This window comes from Hetaerina americana, unplaced genomic scaffold (genome assembly GCF_022747635.1).
Source record: "Hetaerina americana unplaced genomic scaffold, ioHetAmer1.1.p SCAF_3, whole genome shotgun sequence".
NCBI classification, from domain to species: Eukaryota; Metazoa; Arthropoda; class Insecta; order Odonata; family Calopterygidae; genus Hetaerina; species Hetaerina americana.
Genome location: NW_027286874.1, coordinates 45,700,252 through 45,720,102, shown reverse-complemented (window position 1 = coordinate 45,720,102; position 19,851 = coordinate 45,700,252). Strand labels below are relative to the sequence as shown.

General features: G+C 33.6%; 1 protein-coding gene across 1 annotated transcript in view; it reads left to right on the top strand.

The window, feature by feature from the left end:
- Cubn (Cubilin) overlaps positions 1–19,851 on the top strand; it is a 173,617-nt gene that overhangs the window by 39,640 nt on the left and 114,126 nt on the right. The window contains exons 17-26 of the mRNA XM_071587204.1: positions 115–271; positions 370–551; positions 2,287–2,458; positions 4,696–4,921; positions 11,928–12,058; positions 13,285–13,471; positions 14,999–15,159; positions 15,237–15,418; positions 15,595–15,748; positions 18,320–18,507. Of these exons, the coding sequence (XP_071443305.1) occupies positions 115–271; positions 370–551; positions 2,287–2,458; positions 4,696–4,921; positions 11,928–12,058; positions 13,285–13,471; positions 14,999–15,159; positions 15,237–15,418; positions 15,595–15,748; positions 18,320–18,507 (1,740 nt within the window). The remainder of the gene's footprint in view (positions 1–114; positions 272–369; positions 552–2,286; positions 2,459–4,695; positions 4,922–11,927; positions 12,059–13,284; positions 13,472–14,998; positions 15,160–15,236; positions 15,419–15,594; positions 15,749–18,319; positions 18,508–19,851) is intronic.

The window sequence follows — 19,851 nt, the reverse complement described above, 5'->3', positions numbered from 1 at the left end:
GGAAATTCATTGCTACTCTCATAGTATTCCTCTACACTTCATAAAATCTTACTATCCTATAAAATCTTAAATTAGGATCCAGCCATGTATATCATATTTTTCTTTATCTGCCAGATTCATAATGGAAATTCTGAAAACAGTCCACTTATGGCACGTTTATGTGGAGTTAATGTGCCAAGACCATATTTATCAACTGGAAACACAATGATGATACAATTCAAGACAGATGCATCAGTCAGTGGAAAAGGATTTCATCTGAGATATGAGACTGGTACTCACTACCTCATTATTTTTCTGATTCTCAAATATTGGTATTAGGTCGAGGAAATTAATAATTTGTTAATCTATCTCTGCATGTCTACTTTACAGTTTGTGGAGGTGATTATAGTCAGTTAAATGGAGTTGTACACTCTCCATATTACCCAAATCCATATCCAGGAAATAAAGAATGTATATATCATATAGCTCTTCCACCACAAAATGCCATTAAGTTGACATTCCAAGATATGGAAGTTGAAGACAGTTCTCGGTGTTTGTTTGACTATATTGAGGTATGTATTAGTTTAATGAACTAAAATCACTTATAAGCTTTACTCCATTGAATCTGCAGTTTTCTCTTGTAAGAACAAACTATCTTATATCTAAATGGTCATTTCATAGAGCATAGCTTTGTGTATTTTAATTCATTGAATTATTCATATGATTATTCATTTAATGAGCATAATATAGCTGAAAATTTTGGTTTTTTAAGGCCATAGAACCTCCATTATATCTATAACTATTATCATGTAACTGCATTAGGGTTTGAAATAGCTAAGTATGTAATAAAGAACTATTTTTTTTTAATTTCTGTTATGCTGGTTTCCCAGGCAGAGAAATGAGTTTAAGTTTTCTTCAAAGAAACATTATTATTGTTTTGACTCAGAATTATTATTTTGAATCACCAAGAAAATAATATTAAAATAAATAATGTCAAGGTCACGGTAAAAAATATTTCGTCTGAAGTGGTTAGTAATTTTTTCTGGACTTTCCCAATGTAGTTCTGTGAATTGTTTTCTACATATTTTTACTCAATAATCAAATATTTGTCTTCATTTGTTGAGTGTAACTCAGATAGATGCCATCCTTATGTACCCATCATCACTTTCTTGGATTTCATGGCCAGAGCCTGGTTGTACAGCTTTATTTTTGTATTAATTTCACATGCCATAATTTTCATCATGACTGGTCACACCACCCTAATTTCTGCGAAGTTCCTGGATAAGCACATTTTTGGCATTTGAGTATTTCATCTTCTATGTATTGAAAAGTTGAATAATTACTGCTGATGTGCAACATAATGGAAGCATTATCCAAAGAGTGTGACTTGATGGTAAAATTTGGCAGAAAGTGGCAGAAATGATAGCATCTGCTTCTTTGTCATTTTATGGCAGCTTGCATCAGTGAGAAATTTGCAACTGTGAGAAATATTTTCCTGTTTTTCACAAACTGTTTTCTGATTAATTAAAATGTTGCCATTTCATAGGTAAGTCTGTTTGTATGACTGTCATAAATCATGGAGAGCCTGTTTATCCATGCAATTTATATACCCATGAGTATTGTATTTACCTATGAACACTGGTCTTTTTATTCTCTCTCCTGTTTGATTTCAATAAAGTTTTGTTATCCTAACTTTCCTCCATGACAATGTTTTCTTTTCAAGTGAAGCATCAAATCAGGCATGTACTATGTGTGTGCCCCATTTACAATATGCATCATCAATTCAAAATAAAATATCTATATATCCAGGATTTAATCATTTATTATCGGCACATTCACAGTATGCTTGCCATTACCATACTGGTCAGTTTCATCTTTTCATTAATGGCAATCATTCTTGAGGGTTATTTTTCCAATGATGATGTAAAATAAGGATTTACTTATTAGGTAGCTCGAGTTTTAAATTTGAGATATCCATGATTCTTAAACCCTGATATATAATAAATTTTCAGTACTTGATCCTATTTATTTGCCATATTATCAGCCAAACTTGTAATGGCTATTTTGCCATTGTTATCTTCAAGAGACACATTGCCCTATATGATATCTGTTCTGTAATGTTTTCTACACTTGTAGCACATTGACTTGCAGAATAGAATCCTTTGCATTTTATCATTTATTAGCTATTAGTATAACTATGATAGAATAAATTAAGAATATTGCTTTTTCCATGCCTAATAATTTTTAATGAAAATTTGGAGTTTAAAATTTTTTTCTTATAATTGCTCTTCAATTCCTTCCTCAAAGGTTCGGGATGGAGACTATGAAAATTCAACACTAATTGGTAAATACTGTGGAGGACCTCATAACTTGCCTCAATTTATAATCTCAAGCCTCAATCATCTCTGGATGAAATTTAAAACAGATTCCTCTGTCCATAAACGAGGCTTTTTGGCAAACTATACTTCAATTCCTTTACGTAAGTATAACATTTTCATGCATAAATCCATACTTTCTCTCATACCTATCATAATATGGTTGGTTCATCTTTGGTTGATTTAGAGGGACCTCTATTCACTCAACTTACCTCTCACCTAATTCTAAGCGATGAGTTATAGTGCATGTGTGCACAACCTTGTTACCTTGGGAGAATTTGGAAAAAAATTGATTGTTTTCAATTTATTGTGAAATAAGGCAAGATTGTGTTACCAACCACATATCTACACTGTGGCAAAAAGTATTTTTTTTTTATTTAGAAAAAATTTCCGTGTACTGCAGTATTGCCAATTTACAGTGACTCATGTAGCAAAACCTAGAATCAGAGATGCATGCATACAAATGTCAGCAAGAATAATGGTAACGAAGTAATAACTAATGATGAAGTGGAGGATTCTAATTACTTAGTTTTTGGAGATATGAGATATAACTTGTGTGGTAAATGAATTTGAGGGTAGTGAATATGGATCTATGCTGTCAGAAAGTGAATTTAGGAAAGGAGCAAAAGAATAAAAGAAAGTATTTGTTGAGTGATAAGGAACAAGCATATAGATTAAGGATTTACTACTGGTAGGTTGAGATGATTCTCTCTAACTTTTTGGAGAAAACAGTTCAGGGCTGTTAATGGTCGAGTTAATAGTATAATAACTTAGCTTTTAATCTGTTTCAAGCCTGTGATTGGGCAGATTACAAATGAGAGTGAAGACATAATTACACCTGTGGACATATTGAAAAGATGAGGAGGTAACGCAAGTTTCACAGTTTTACCAAACTAATAAAATAATTAATTTGTGAAGATTACTTAAATAATTACTTTGTGAAGAATTTTGAGATCACTTGAACATAATGAAAAGTTCAGTGGCCCCCAAATTACCTGAACTATGGTGGAGCTTATTGTAAAAAATTGAAAAAAAAACATGATACTCAAGAATTTTGTTCTTTTTAACAAAACATCAGTGACTAAAATAGATAAAAATTGTTTTCCTTTTACAGAAATTTGTTATAATTAACTGCAAAATGGACTCTTAACTGATAAAATTTCTCTTTCTTCTTCTATTGATGATTTTCTTAGAATTAAATCCCTGAATTTTTAACTCACATGACCTCCCCTAAACTTCTTTGCATTACATATTCTCAGTGTGGCTCATAATCTATATAACACTTGGGTATCCTGGGGAAGTTCCAGGAATAATGTAGTAGAGTTACTGGAAACACCCATAGACCTGCTGGGAATTCTTAATATGTTCTGCATAGTTCCTTCGGAGGTTCAAATACCCTGGGGTTTCCTTGAAAATATAGTAGGTATTCTTGGGAAAATAGGAAAATATTGGGAAGTGCATACCTGATAAATGATGATTATACTGGGGGTTAGTGTGTCGACTTGATGAGATAACATATGGAATATTGTTCACAAAAATCATACACAAACTTGATTTAATTCATTCACTCTATAAAACTCATCAAACATTGCAAAATGAATTGCATCATATTTTAGTTTCATATATTCTCTATATTGCTGTTGCAAATCATTTTTTCCTGATTAAAAAGAATTCCTTATCACAAAACAAATGCATAAAGGATGTGTTTATTGAGCCTCTAGATATGTAGCATTATTTTCTTTGCTTAGAATTACTAAAGTATTTGCTGAATCTGTCTGAAATATGAACAATATTGAACCTCTTTTATTAAGTTATTCAGTAAGAATTTCAAAATTGTATGTATGTCATTTTTCAGAAAATTTAAATTTTTTTAAAGTTATGCATATTTTCTGGTTCTATCTGATGCATAATGAAGGTGAAATGATCTTCATATTTTCAAAGTTGACATCAAAAAATGCCAATTTCTGAATCTCATGGTAGATACACTGGAATTGTTGTCATTGAATATGGCCAAATAGTATTTTTGAAGTTCTATCTCTGCCTTATCTATAGAACTTGAATGTTATGTTTCTTCATAAAATATTGCTAAAAGCAAAACTCCTTTCTTCATCCTCTTAATTCTTTACTGTAAGGGTACTCAATAGTTATATATATATATATATATATATATATATATATATATATATATATATATATATATATATATATACATACATACATACATACGTAATATATATATGCATACATACATATATACATATACATATATATTTATCTCTTTAAGATCAAAGTCAAAATTATTTTAAATGAAAATAAAATTATAATTGTTTGTCTCTTTCAGAGTGTGGTGGTATTTTGACAGCACCATCTGGGAGTATAACATCTCCAAATCATATGGGACAGTATCCTCCAAATTTAATGTGTGTATGGGTCATCAGAGGGGATCCTGGAAAAGTGGTGCAGCTTACATGGCAGTCATTTGCATTAGAGAGACATGAGTCCTGTTCTCTAGATTATGTGCAGATTTTTGATAATAGCTCAATCAGTGGAGGAGCTCTTATGGGGCAGTAAGTAATTGTACTTATAATTAATAATGATAATAATGTTTCTTTTCCCAGTAGCTAAGATACTTGGTGATACTTAAGGCAAATGCATAGGGCATGTCATGGAGAATTAATTCAATGGACATCATTAAAAGTTAATGTATAAACACACACCTTTTTTTGAAATACAATTATTAATGGTGTCCATATTACATGAATTCTAAACCCTCTCTGATCTTCTTGGAGGTCTTCTGGGTAGAGGACTCAATGCTTCCCCTCTCCCCTTAGACCCTGAAGCATAGCAGGAAACTGGATGGGAGCCCTTAATTTGCTTGCTTGCTGTTCAAGGACATGAAACGCTAGCTAGCACACTCTTAACATGCTTTCACCAATATGACATCTTTGCTTCATGCATATTATTTTTTAGTGGATCAGTTTAGTTTCAAATTTGCTATGCTATCAGCATATGGATAGTTCTGCAGTTTCTGAAATGGATAGGGGTAAAACTGCTGAATAAATAGAAATAATGGATCAGGACAAATTTGTGATGGGTTGGAATCTTGGTTAAGGAATTGGAGTAAGAACATGGTTGGATTTTTTGTACATACTAATATTAATAGAAGAGTCTATATGGAAATATCTCATGGTTATCCAATTTTCATCACCAGCTATCTATGTGCATAAATTACTCTCTACTTTTCCCTTTCTTGTGAACAGTAACTAGCATACAGTTGACTGGACCAGTACACTTGTTACAGCATGGTCATAGGGAATGTAAAGGTATTGCTCACTGCAATTAGAGAGCAGCACAGGTGCTATATTCATGTTACCACATCACACACAGAGGAGTTATCCTCAATATTTCCTTGCTTTAGCTTGCACAAAAATGAATTAGAAAATAAACATTATATATATATATATATACATATGCATATATATATATATATATATATATATATATATATATATATATATATTTATATATGTGTTCAATAGCCCTATTATTTCATAACTATTAAAATCAAATAATGTCGCACCCTAGAGTTAAATTTAAATACATAATAGTAAATATACCGAATTTATCTCACCTCTATGAATAAATATGTATTGATCGGCAAAAACATATCTGAAAAATTTATTTAAAAAATAAATCTCTGTGACAGAAGAAATAAATGTATTTTCAAAAGAGCAATATGACCACCTTTTCTATGATGACCATTTGGTCCCATTTGCCCCAATAACATGGCATTAAATGAGGTAACTAGGCATAATATTGAAAAAGTGAAACAAGTGTCACAGTTTCTAATAAAATTTGAACTAATGGAGTATTCCAAACATATCCCTCCTCATGATGTAATGCCATGTCCAAGAAAAGCTCCTTTTGAATAGCCTCATATAATTCTGAATAATTCTTTTCATATTTATGTATATTGAACTGGCTTTTTTGCATACATTTCATGTATTGCCCTTTTTAGCTCAAAATTTAGTATTGCTTCATGCAAGTTATCCTTACCACTGGCATGCCTTGCCTATACTTTACATATATATATAGTAGAGTCCCAATAATGTTTAGTAAAAAAGAGAAGACATTAGCAGATAACTGAAAGTAATGTGATATTTATTAGAAAGCTCTTATATTTCCTGGTTGTATGGTAATTTATTAAGTGGTGTACTATCTTGAATTCTTCCATACTTTTTGGACCATCTTTTGCTTTTTTGACAGTTATTTCATTAATCTAACCACTCATCCTATTCAGTCACCTGAATCATTTCACATACCATGGAACTTTGAATTTACACAAGCTAAGTATACTTAATCATAGAATGTATGTACTATTCTTATGGTCCATATTTGTCTCTATATACAGTGGAATCCTGATTTTATATAGTCCCATTTAATGTTTACCTGGAGCTCCATGTGTAAGACCCCTTTCAATGAAGAGTGGACGTACATTTTTCATTCCCATAATATATGGTGAAAATTTTTTACAGTATCCCATTTGGTTTGCTTAATGTGTATTGTATATGTGATACAATTTTGATTGATTTGTCTCCAGTATTGCATCAGCAGCCAATGTTGCTAGTTGAAACATGTTCAGTTCCCTATGGGCAATGATGGAGGTAACATCCAGTACTGCATTGAAATTTTGCTTTCACACGGAAAAATTGACTGCCAAGGTCAATGTAATGCTAGAGTACAAGGGTAATCCCAGAAGTACCCCACCCAACAAAGAAAACACAAAAATTATGGAAAAAATGTACTTATTTTTCAACATGATCTCCTTGCAGCTCTGTATACTTTTCCCAAATATGTTCAATGAGTTGATACCCTTTCTATAGAACTGTCTTGGGTCAATGACCCAACATGATGATGGGAAGGTCAATGTAATGCTAGAGTACGAGGGTAATCCCAGAAGTACCCCACCCAACAAAGAAAACACAAAAATTATGGAAAAAATGTACTTATTTTTCAACATGATCTCCTTGCAGCTCTGTATACTTTTCCCAAATATGTTCAATGAGTTGATACCCTTTCTATAGAACTGTCTTGCTCCTCAAAATAGCGGACATCACTTCTTCACGGTTGGAAAATCTTTGACTACAAAGCCATTTTTTCAAGTTCACAAAAAGAAAATAATCGGAGGGGGCTAAATCTGGCTAATAGGGTGCATGAAGTAGCAATTCAAACTTTAATTCATGAATTTTTGCCATTTCAATAATGGATTTGTGAGCTGGTGCATTGTCTTGATAAAACAACACTTTCTTCTTAGCCAAATGCGGCCGCTTTTACTTGATTTCTTCACTCAAACATTGCAATAAGTTTGCATAATACTCACCGTTGATAGTTTTTCTTTTTTCAAGATAGTCAATGAAAGTCATCCCACGTTCATCCCAGAAAACTGATGCCATGACCTTACCTGCCGATGAAACGGTCTTTGCCTTCTTTGGAGGCAGTTCTCCCTTTTGAATTCATTGTTTTGATTGTTCTTTTGTCTTTGGTGCAAAGTAATGGACCCATGTTTCATCCATGGTTTTGAACCGGTGCAAAAATTCTGCTTTGTTGCTGTGAAACTTTGTTAAACACTCTATTGAAACATCTTGACAACATTGGTTTTGCTCGAGTGTGAGCAAATGCGGCACCCTTCTTGCACACAGCTTTCTCCTGTCCAAATTTTCAGTCAATATGTGATGAACTGCTCTATTGTGGACAATTTGAAATGCCTACTATGACTGCTAGCTCACGCACTTTCAATGATCATCCAGTATCTCTTGGTGGATTTTCTGTAACATTTACTTTTATATGCATTGATTTTGACTACCACATCTCTTTTGGTCAAATAACTTTCCATCCAGTCAAGTAAGGTACCACTCATTCCCAATGCGTCCAACTATCTATGAAGAAGCTCATGACTAACAGTATCAAAAGCCTTATTGAAGTCAATATATGACATCTGTTTGTAAGCTTTTTTCCATACCATCCATAAGATTCTTTTGAAAAACTAAAAGAATAGTGAGTGTTGATCTTTATTTAGGGAAACCGTGCTGCTCTGGGATAGTGATACTATTAAAGATAGGAGTTAGCTTATCTACAACCAATGATTCTATGATTTTTGCTATTAATGAGAGCTTGGCAATCAGACGATAGTTAGTTACATTATTTCTATTACCCTGCTTATGAATTGGTACTGTGTGGGTGGATTTAAGTGAGCTAGGAAAAATTCCAATAGTAAGGGATTTATTAAACAGCATATACAGAGAATAGATAAAGTAATGGCACTAGACACATACTCAGAAGTAGGGCTGGGAGTTCATCAGGACCACAACCCTTTGGAGGTCAAGTTGGCATAGTTTAGTTCTGATGTCTGGTACTGAGATTGTTATAGATGAGATAGAAATAGAGGAGTGAGTATGAAAATAGTAAATAGGAGTGATATCATGTTTTGCATACACAGATGAGAAATACTTTGCAAAAAGTTTTATTATGTCATCATATGAACAAGTAGAAAGATCATTAAAACACATTACATTGGGTAGTCCGTCTGTCTTCCTCATACTGCTGACATGATTCCAAAAATGTTTTGAGTTATTTTGATAGCTGACTTGAGTTGTAATGATGTATCTGTTGTAGCAATTCCTTATTGGTTTACCACATTTTGGCCTCAACTTTTAAAATTTAGTATAATCAGATTACATTCCAGTTTGTTTACATAATTTGTGCTGTAATTTCTTCCTACCAATTAAATTTTTCAGTTCAAAGCTAAACCACCAGGGAAAATTACTAGTTTTAAAAGTGATAATTGGAGTGAACACCTGGATGCCATGAAATGGAACATCATAAAAGTAATTAAAAGCCTAATTTGTATTTAGATTGATGAGTTCATAGCACCAGTTAATATTCAACAGGTAATTTTTCAGAGCGAAAAAATCGCATTTCTTAAAGTCATATTTACACAAAATAAAATCAGTTAGTGGGTCGTGGTAGTCCAGGGGTAGAGCATTGGACAACTGACCAGAGGGCCTGGGTTCAATTCCCGGGCAAGCTTCTCTGGGCACCTGAGCTCCACCCAAGCTATGTGATTTTTTGGGTACCAGATTTTCCTGGGAAACCATAGCCGGCACAGGGAAAGGAACTGACCCCCCTGCTGTGATGTCTGAATTTCACATGCCTGCAGGCTTAGTACAGGGTGAACTCTACCATCACCTACCAAACCGACCTTTGGGTTGATTACTGTGTTTATAGTTCAATCCAATGATGTATGTCTAAAGATAGACTTCCTGCTGGTATCCATGTACAAGCACAAGTAAAAAAGATGAAAGACAGAAGAGTTGATGAGATACTTGATTAAAATGGGGAACTATATTAGGAGAAATATGATGCATTCATGAAATTATTATCTGGTAGCCTACTATTTAAGGTCAGATGGACACAAAGTTAACATCAATACATTTCACCATTAAAAGTTACTGTTGCGGCATCTCCCACAGTTTCTTTGGAATTAATCAATACATTTATTAGCCCATCCTAAGACATCCTGGCCATGCAGTACGATAAACCCTTCTTCAGTTCTACACATTATACCTTACTTCATTTCATCGAACTTGCCTATCCTTTCCCTCCCCCTACTTCACTTGCCTAACTTTATCTCCTTTATCGCAGTTGTCAGCATACCGTTGCCTATCAATTATTAGCAGCTAGGGAATAATCAGTTCTGGATGGCATGCACTTTCACTAACCTTCGTGTGTTTTGTTATCAAAACCCTTTCCGTATGACCACATTAGAATGCCATTAAAAGATATAGTGCTCTTTACAGTATTGCTTGCTCTACTTTGTCTGTTTTTAAGTTTTCCCTTTCACCCCTCTCTGTGGGGAGGACCCTCCCGCTACCTGCAGCATCGGGTCACTTTCCCTAACTGGGTCCTTTGGGGAGGAGACCGTTGTAAGTTGTATGTCCATGTGGTAGTGGAATTTTGCTAACTTACTTTTCAAATTCTAGCTTGCACGTTACTGGATACATTTTTGACTACAAAAATTTTTGACTCCTAAGGTGAAATTATTTGTTAGTTTATAGTATGTATTTGTATGCGTGTAAGTTGGAAGGATTTTTGAATGAATGTATATGCCACTGTGGGTACAGGCTTGCACGTGGTTTTGTTCCCTTTTACAGGTGGTAACACAAGAGGTGGTCACACGCCCTTGCTGTGGTTTGCGGGGTATTATGTAGATGCTTCAAAATGCTCTTCATTCATGTTTTCCACCACCTTTAAATATAACCTATCAATGAAATAACCATAAAAATTTTAACTAGGATTTATTTGAATGAATAAGACCAAAATATACTATTTAGTAATGAGCACATATTGTTGCCACTGAATCCTCATTTGTTCATATGATTAGAAGGTAATAAGACAATAGATACTCACCATGTTTCACAATATACTGACTGTACTCTTAATGCATGCCATTTGGATTCAATTGACATAACATATTCTATGTGTAAATTTAATATTTTTCCCTCATTTTTACAAAATAAGTGAAATTTTTTTTTTTTTTAATTTTGAAAACTTTTATTTCCATTGATGACGTACGTTTGCATTAAAAATTGGTGATTGTATTTATTTTTTTATAACCCAGTGGTGTGGGTTGCAGTAGTCCAGGGGTAAAGCATGTACTACTAACCGTAGGGCATGGATTCGATTCCCGGCAAAGCCTCTTTGGGTGCCTGCAGCTCCATCCAAGCTATGTGATTTTTTGGGTACCAGATCTTCCTTGGGAACCATAACCAGTGCAGGGAAAGGAACTGGTCCCCCCTACCCTGATATGTAAATTTTACATATCGTCAGGCTTAGTACTGGGTGAACTTTACCATCACCTACCAAACCAACCTTTGGGTTGATTACAGTGTTTATCGTTCAATCCAATGATGTATGAATTTAATTTTTTTGAACATGAAACCTTGGTTTTAAAATACGTTTATCCCTCTACTGACTATAATTTAACATGAACCTCAATTTGGCATAGTTTTATGTGCACATGTATTTTTCAACTGGGTCCCTCCAACACTTTACATTTGAGTTTTTGCTGCAGTACAACTGTTGCTGGTTGAATACATTTGAAAACACTTCAATGATGGATAATGGAAAGTGAATGTTTATAACGTCATTAGCAGAATCAGCTCCATTCGAGCTTTCATACCTTTAGGATTAGCCTGGAAACTAATGTTTTTGTCTCCATCAAATGAGAAAATTATGCAAACAATTATGAAAATTCAGGAGTCACTTAATGTGTTTAGAATTTGGGAAAAATTTGGAAATAGCTCTTTTACAAGTTTTCATATTTTCATTCCACCTTTTCTGGCCCATTATGTTAATAACAGAATATCCTATCAAATTTACTTGTAACTGTAGAAAATTGTTCACAAAAAATGAATATAAAACTAATCTCTTAAATTTATAAAGTAATTACATTGTCATTGTAAAGAAGAAAAGAAGAGTTTGTCTAAGCAAGTCACTTCATCATTCTTTTCACAGGTATTGCGGGACTACTTTGCCTCCAGCCATGCAAACTCTAGAAAACGTTATGACAATCATATTCCAAACTGATTACAGTATATCGCAGGCTGGGTTTTCAGCTCAGTATACCTTAATTAATGCATCATCAAGTAAGTGAATTGAAATTCATTTTTCATGCTTGTTTTTATTCACATTCCATTCTGTTACACATGAGTTTCAAAATTAAAATGTGAACTGTGCATTATATCCTCTGTAATGTTGGTTGGCATTCAACTTAATTCTTAATTATGTGCTCTGGTAAAAGGATGTGGTGTTTATGCATGTGTGCTCATGATAGCTATAACTTAAAAGAAAATAGTGAGGAACATGCACCATTAAATAATCTGCTCTAGCTTTGCATATGTATTCATGAATTTTTGGAAATTTTTAACTGTACTCTTTTAATGTAATTTTCATAAGTCTGGAATAATGTAGTTTGTGTGCAATGGATGAAGAAATTCTCATACTGATATTCTGGTCTGAAAAGTTCAGCATAAAGTGGAATATATGTATTTTTGGCTTGACACCAGTAAGATGTCACTGCGGTAGCACTCTAATGTTCATTGAATGCTCAAGTTGGGGGATGGATAGGTACGTGAGGTGAATGGGTTTGTAAGGAGATAAGGGAAGTGGAGGTAAAATACCAAGGGAAAGATTAGAGAGTATTTCTGGTGGTATTAGATGGTTTCTAGTTTGTGGCTATTTCCTTGAGTATAGTAGCTCTCATGCAAATTAATGGCTCATGAGCAAATGAATATCTTGCTAAGCACAAACTTATGAAAAATTTCTTTAGAAATAATGGTATTTGACAGCAGAAAAATAGGTACATGTGTTCACAAGAGGGATGTGGCACCCTTATCACTGATAGATACATCAATCTATCAATATAATAATTCATTATATCTCAATAATGAATGAATCAACAGTGATAAAATAAGCAGGAAATGATGGAGCATATAGTTTTCCTAGTGATTCTGAATCTTAAAATTACATTATTATTTTTGTGGTGTCGTGTTTGGATAAAAACATTTCTTTACCAGTACAAAGCTGTAATACCGCTTATAATGATTAATGCTCAGGATATTAGGCAAATTATAATGCCTAAAAGTTTGTATTGATGAATTCATAATGCGTACATGCAAAAACATGTGTAGGAAGCTGGTAATATTGGAGCCAGTTAACATTGCAGTAACTCAGCACAGTGTGTCACTATTATTTACAAAAAAATTGTAGAATTCATTATAAGTTAATCATTTTTCAATAATTTTCTCTTGTTTGCAAATTTGATTTTTTGTTATTTATAAATAACATCACTAATATTTTTCATTTATTTTAGTTTGTGGGGGAACATATTATTCTATTATTGGGATGCTAGTTTCTTCTGGATACCCAAATAACTACCGTAATGACATGGACTGCACTTGGGTAATAAATGTACCTTTTGGACAACAAATTAAGCTTAATGTAACAAATTTTAAACTGGAAGCAAGCTCACATTGCTCATATGATTTCCTGGAAATACGGTGAGTAATTAAAACAGCAAAAATGCATTCTAATAAAATTCATTCAAACAAAAATTCATTATCATTTGCATGAAGTTGAATCATTTACCTGGCCTAAATAGTACCCTAAATATAGAGATTGTAGAGAGTGGTTATATATATTTTTTATAGGCTAACTATTATAGCTTATATGATAGATAGCTAATAGCTTTTATTATTATAATTGATAGCTATAGCTTATATTATAGATAGCTTCTGGGCATATCCCTTGCCTTTCCCAAAGTGAAAGTCACAGGACTAATGTTGGAAGAGATTCCACGGTAGACCTGTGAGTGACTGATTGAGTTTTGCAAGAGTTAAGGCGTTTACACACACCCAAGCAAGTGAGTGATTGGTGGGCCACTGGCTCAGAGGGAAACCTCTCGAAAGCCTTAGTTGTATGAGTGCCTGTGACTAGCAAGGATCAATGCTGTATAGCAAATCCAAGCTAGAGAGTGCATGATTAATTTGCATTCGTTTTATTTTATTACATGCGATTGGTGGGCCACTGGCACAGAGATAATTCTCTTGTAAGCCCCTGACTGGTGAGTGCTTGGTTAGGGTGAGGGTCAATGCTATCTAGTATACCTTAGCCAGAGTGTTTTTTGTTATCATATTTTGGTTTAATCGTTTTCTGTTCTAAATCCCCCCATGTCATTTTTTTATTTGAATTATTTCTTTATTTTATTCATTGATTAATATATTTATTTCTTTTTCCTCTCTAATTTCCCTCGCCCATCATTTGCCCATTTGTAAGAGTATGGCTGGGGTTGATTCTTCCCTTAAGATTCTTCCCATAATAACTATTATAGCAAGCAACCATTAAAAAATTCCTATTGAAGTACATCTCTAGTGTTTATAGATATTTGTTTAATCACTATGGCTATTGTTCTACAGTTATTTGCAACATTACTCCTATGGCTATTGTACCATTATCATTATGGGTATAATTCCATAGCTAAGACTATAATCCTAAAATAACCATGACTGTAGTCTTATACTGACAATGCATATAGCTCTGTATTCACTTTAGCGGTAGTTCTATAATCATAATGTCTTTGGATCATTGTTATCAGTGAGAGAGAAAGCTTGATTGAAATAGTACAGGATAGGATGTCCCATTTCTTAATTCAGTTAAAGAACATGTTTACAGACCATAAAGAAGAATGATAAAGAAGGTGAAGTTTATCTGATGATGATACCATAGCATTGGAATGTGCATATTATATTATAATAAATAACTAACTAGACATAAAATAGGGTTTCTTAATTTTAACACATAAGGGCTGAAATTTAATGATTTACATGAACTGTTTGTCAAATAACAGCTAATAAAAAAATAATAGCCAACTAACTTAATATGGCAGTTATAAAGGAATTGGTTCTTTATGAAACTATTTTGCTAGATGAATTTGAAATGTTTAAGTTCAAATTGAATTTTGTCTTACCTGTGGGGTAGGCAAAAATGAGATAAATTCAATGCATTAAAGAAAGATGTGGCCTTTGCAGAAATGGTGGTCAGGCTACTTCACCCTTGGTTGGAAGATATTGTGGAGCAAATATTACTCGCCAAATTACATCCTTGGGTAATCAGATCTTGATCCATTTTGTTACTGATTCATCTATTTCTGATGCAGGATTTAAAATAACCTGGGATGGAACCTCAACAGGTAAAAACTTATGAAGTCAGTAAATAATTTTATTTTTTACTGCAAGTATCTTTTAAAAACTAAGAATAATTTTTCAGGGTGTGGAGGAATATTAACCGGTGCAACTGGTTCTATTCAGTCTCCTAATTACCCACAGAGCTATGGCAGGAATGCTGAGTGTGTATGGAAAGTAATTGTTAGTAAAGGTAGTAAAATTAGTGTAGTTTTTGCTGATTTGAATCTTGAAGAGACTTCATCCTGCGAATTTGATTATATTGAGGTCAGTGAAACTATTTTCATCATTTTCCTTATTATTAGTTTTAAGCTGTAATATTTGGCTAACTTATCATAGATGCGAAGTATTAACTCTAAGTTTATAGAGAGATCAGTAAAGAAGTGATTAAATAATATTTCATCAAATTATTGAACCGATTTTGAGTTGAACCCTTGTTTCAGATAAGGGATGGAGCAGACATTAGGGGTGATCTGCTTGGTCTCCTCTGTAAAGATCATCCATTGCCTATACTGTCATCTTCCAATCAGCTATGGATAAGATTCAGATCTGATGCTACCAATCAAGGAAGAGGATTTCATTTAAGATATGCTACAGGTATGCGGGATTATACGTTGAAAATAAGTGTGTAATTTACGGAGTACATCCCCTAATGTTTATACATAAAGTTACTCGTGGGAGCTGTACTTTTCAGCATTATCTGAGCACCAAGTATGTTCATGTGTTCGCCAATTTGGATGTTAGCTGGAGTGTTATTTCGAGTCTAAAATGCTGATTAAATTTCCAGGAGTTTTTTGTAAACTTAATTGATGTTCACTATTTCAGGTGCTTTTGCACCTGAAATACAGCGGTGGATTTTTCAGTGGAAAGACTCTAAATTGGATGATTAATGAAATTCATACTTTTTTGTTAATGCCTATTTCATGAAAAAATGTTATTTTCATACATGCATATTCAATGTACATATATGTACATGCTATCCCTTCTAATCTTTATTCTTTGCCCTTGTATTATGCACTTCCTGGCGAATCCTCCTGGGAGGCCAATTCTTTTAGTGAGGAAAGGTGCCAAATTTTACAAGTAATTTAGAACCAAGCCAACATTTTCAAGTTATTTAGGACCAAAAGTGGCTCAATTATTGTTTTTTTCTTTGATAATTTTTGAAAGTAGCAATCTCTTTGAAGGAAAAAGCTATTTTGATTTGATTAAGTGCGATTGAGCAGTTATCCATTAAAATGTGTATATATTTGGTCACTAGGGTTGTTGAGATTTGGTGCAAGTTCTAATATCAAATTACTGTATTTCATAAAATTATATGCCCTGCATCAAGTATCCATTCTGGTGTACCTAAAGCTTTTGATGGAGTTTCTCAATAAGTTTTTACCTTCCAGTTTTTTTCAGTGAGGAAAAGAAAGCAAACAACCATTTATTTATCCTTGTATGCTCCAGATATTGAATGAATTGATATTGCTCACCATTTTAGGATTCCACAATGAACTCTGTGAATAATAATTAAGAATCAAGCAAAATATATCAAGCAGCTGCATTGGTTTGTACTGAACAAAAACTGAAGTTTTGAACTGCTCATCAAGATACAGAATGGGTTATTTGATTGGTTTAATCACATCTGAATGGTGGACTTTATCTTAAGCAGGAAAGCAATATCAATTGCATCCAGTTTTGGCATTGATGACTATCAGTGCTTGATTGGTAGTTGTGGCTATTGCATGAGCATCATGGAATTTGTTTACAAGTCATTGGTGCAGAAGCACATAAAGTGGGCAGAGTAAATTCAAATGAAAGGCTGACTGATATCAAACTTTTTTGTGAAATCTAGCTAGCCCTTATGAAATTTTCAATGAACAAAATTAGTATTTTTTATAACTTATCATCAAACTTTTCCTTATATATCACGGAATGGAAATGCAATGGAAGTGGTCATTAGAAATCAGATTGGCACATGCTCAGTTGCAATTCAGATGGGCACAAAGAACTTTGAGATCAGAAAATCCAAGAACCCACACTGTTTTAAGGTCAACAATGACATTGTATTTTGTGAGTGGCTCATATGTTTTAGTCATTGTGTGATTGCTCAAAATTGTCATGTGAGGCTTACAATGGGTGCTTTTATTTTCTCTATCTTAAGGCGATTGATGTGTTGATCAACATTAATATTTGGCGCATTCCATGATACACTAGAGTCATTTGTTTCTGATAGACTTATTATTATACCAGGGGTTTATCGAATTTGCCTGATGTCAGCTTCTCTCCAGTGGTGGAAGGCAACAACATCTGAAGTTGGAATGCCCTAGTTACCACAATAGCCATTGACTTAGAAATACATTTTAGGAAAGGATATTAAAAATTATTTAAAGCCTATTTAAGTTGCCAAAATTGGAAACTCTCTGTGTGAGAGTAAAGAGTTTCCAGCAATAAGGTGGCTCATGAGGCAGGGGAGCTTTTGCAGACATGCCATGGGACTTTCATGGTACTTTATCTTAAATTAGTTTTATTTTTCATGTACATTTTACTGGGTACGATTACTTTTGAATGTTTTATAGAGGTCAACGAGGTGCTGCCATTTACTGTTGTTGTTATCAGGAAGTAAATAAAGAATAAAGTGAAAAATTGTCTTCACTTTATATTGAGGAGGTGGAATCACTTCAGCCATTCAGGTTTGCAGGGTTCCCATCTTCACTAGCAAGCTGGAGCATTATGCAGCCTATCAGCATTGTTATTACAATTTAAAAGTTTAGATCAAATATCTTTGGAATGTATTATAAGTTTGCATCTTCAAGTATTGGCAGAAGATTATTAACATTCTTTAAAATAGTTTCACTCCATTTAAAATTAGTGCTTATTGAATTTGAATGTGATATGTGTATCCAGACAATAATTTCAGATGCTCAAAATGACTCGTAAATAGATATGAATGTAATGAGTAAAATTTTTATTTATCTTTCAAGGAAAAAGTATATACATGGAAAAAAAATTATTTTCCATTCATTGAGATTTACAAAAACATAAAGGGATCTAATAGTAAGAAAGCTTGATGCTCATGATTTTTGTTGCAAATTTATTAATACAATACTTTTAAATTTGGATAAATTTATTTTGCAAACACTCAAAGACCATAGTAACTCATTTTTTTGTTTGTATGTAATTTAGATTGTAATGCAGAACTGACGGGTCATCATGGTGTACTGGAGAGCCCTAATTTCCCTAACCCATACCCGTCCTCTTATGAATGCACCTGGAAGATAAGTGCACCCATGGGAAATCTTCTTAACCTAAGTTTTTCACACTTTCATTTGGAGGACTCATCAGGGGAAAATTGTCCTTATGACTTTTTAGAGGTAAGTGGATGATGAATTTCTTACTTCTAGCACTAGCAGTAACACTAGTAATAAGATATGTAGTACAAATCTTGGGAATCTATCAAATTTAACACATGAAATACCATGGTGGTGTATCTGGTTTACTATTAAGAATTCTTTCAGTACCTAGGCCAAATGAGTAACTTAGCAGCTCTTCATTGACGCAGCAAGGTGGTAGTCCCAATGGTGCTTAATATGACACAAATAATCTTTGTTGGCCTTAGAAAATACTACCAATGCTGGATTTCCAGTTTAAAAACAGTCTTTTGGATACAACTAAAGAACACATTGTAGAAAAAAGGAGTAAAAGATTGGGCAGCTTATCTTTAACCAGGGCATTTCATAGTTTGCACGGGTCAGGGTGTCTCAGACTGCAGAGGTAAGATAGGAAGAGCCATAGGACAAAGGTTATCCGTCATCATCTCTGCTTTGAGTAGCATGGAGGAAATGGCAAGAGAAGGTTAAGAAATAGAAATGAAAGTAGGTAGAGAACTGATCAGGTACATTTGATTTAGGAAGATCAAGCTTTAGTTAGCCTGTTAGCAAAGGGACAGTAATCATTGCTGAGAATGTTACAGAATTACTGTGATAGCTATGGAATGAGAATCAGTCATGATAAAATGAAGAGAATGGGGCCCTCAAGAAATAGGAAGGCAAAGCTAATCAGTAAATTTGAAGGGAAAAAGGAAAAATTAAAATTGGCAGAAAGGAAAACATTAAGAAATACACATATGCATACATTCTTGCACATACCAGACTTGTATTCCCAATCTGTCCTATGAAGCTAGGGAATTTTTCAGACTTTTGGGAATTTCAAGGTGAACGCATGATTGAGCATTATCTTAAGTCCAGCAGAATGGGTCAGCTCATTTATGGAAAACAGAGCTGTCAGTGATTACTGGTAAAGTTTGAAGGGAATGATTGTTGAATGCCTAGAAGCACTTTTGAAAAAGGTGTGGCTGAAATAATGAAAGGTGATACTGGATGGAATGAAGAAGTAGAAGATTCTTTGAATGCAAAGTAAGATGCAGATGAGATGATATCAGTAAAAGAGGTAGAAGCTTGGCAACAATAATAATATAATTCTTTATGATTCTTTTGAAAAAACAAAACTATTGTGGTATTTGGAGATGCTGTTCAGGACGGTGTTCTTTGACTGATGTTTAAAATTCTTTCCTGAAATACCCTTCAGTTTTGTACGAGTATGTAGGTGATATAGAAGCATGTCAAGTATGGACCATTTTTTGAGAAATGTAGAAAGTAGCATACAAATAGAAAATGACTGAAAGAGTCGAGGCAAAGAACTCAAATGATAAAAGCAGA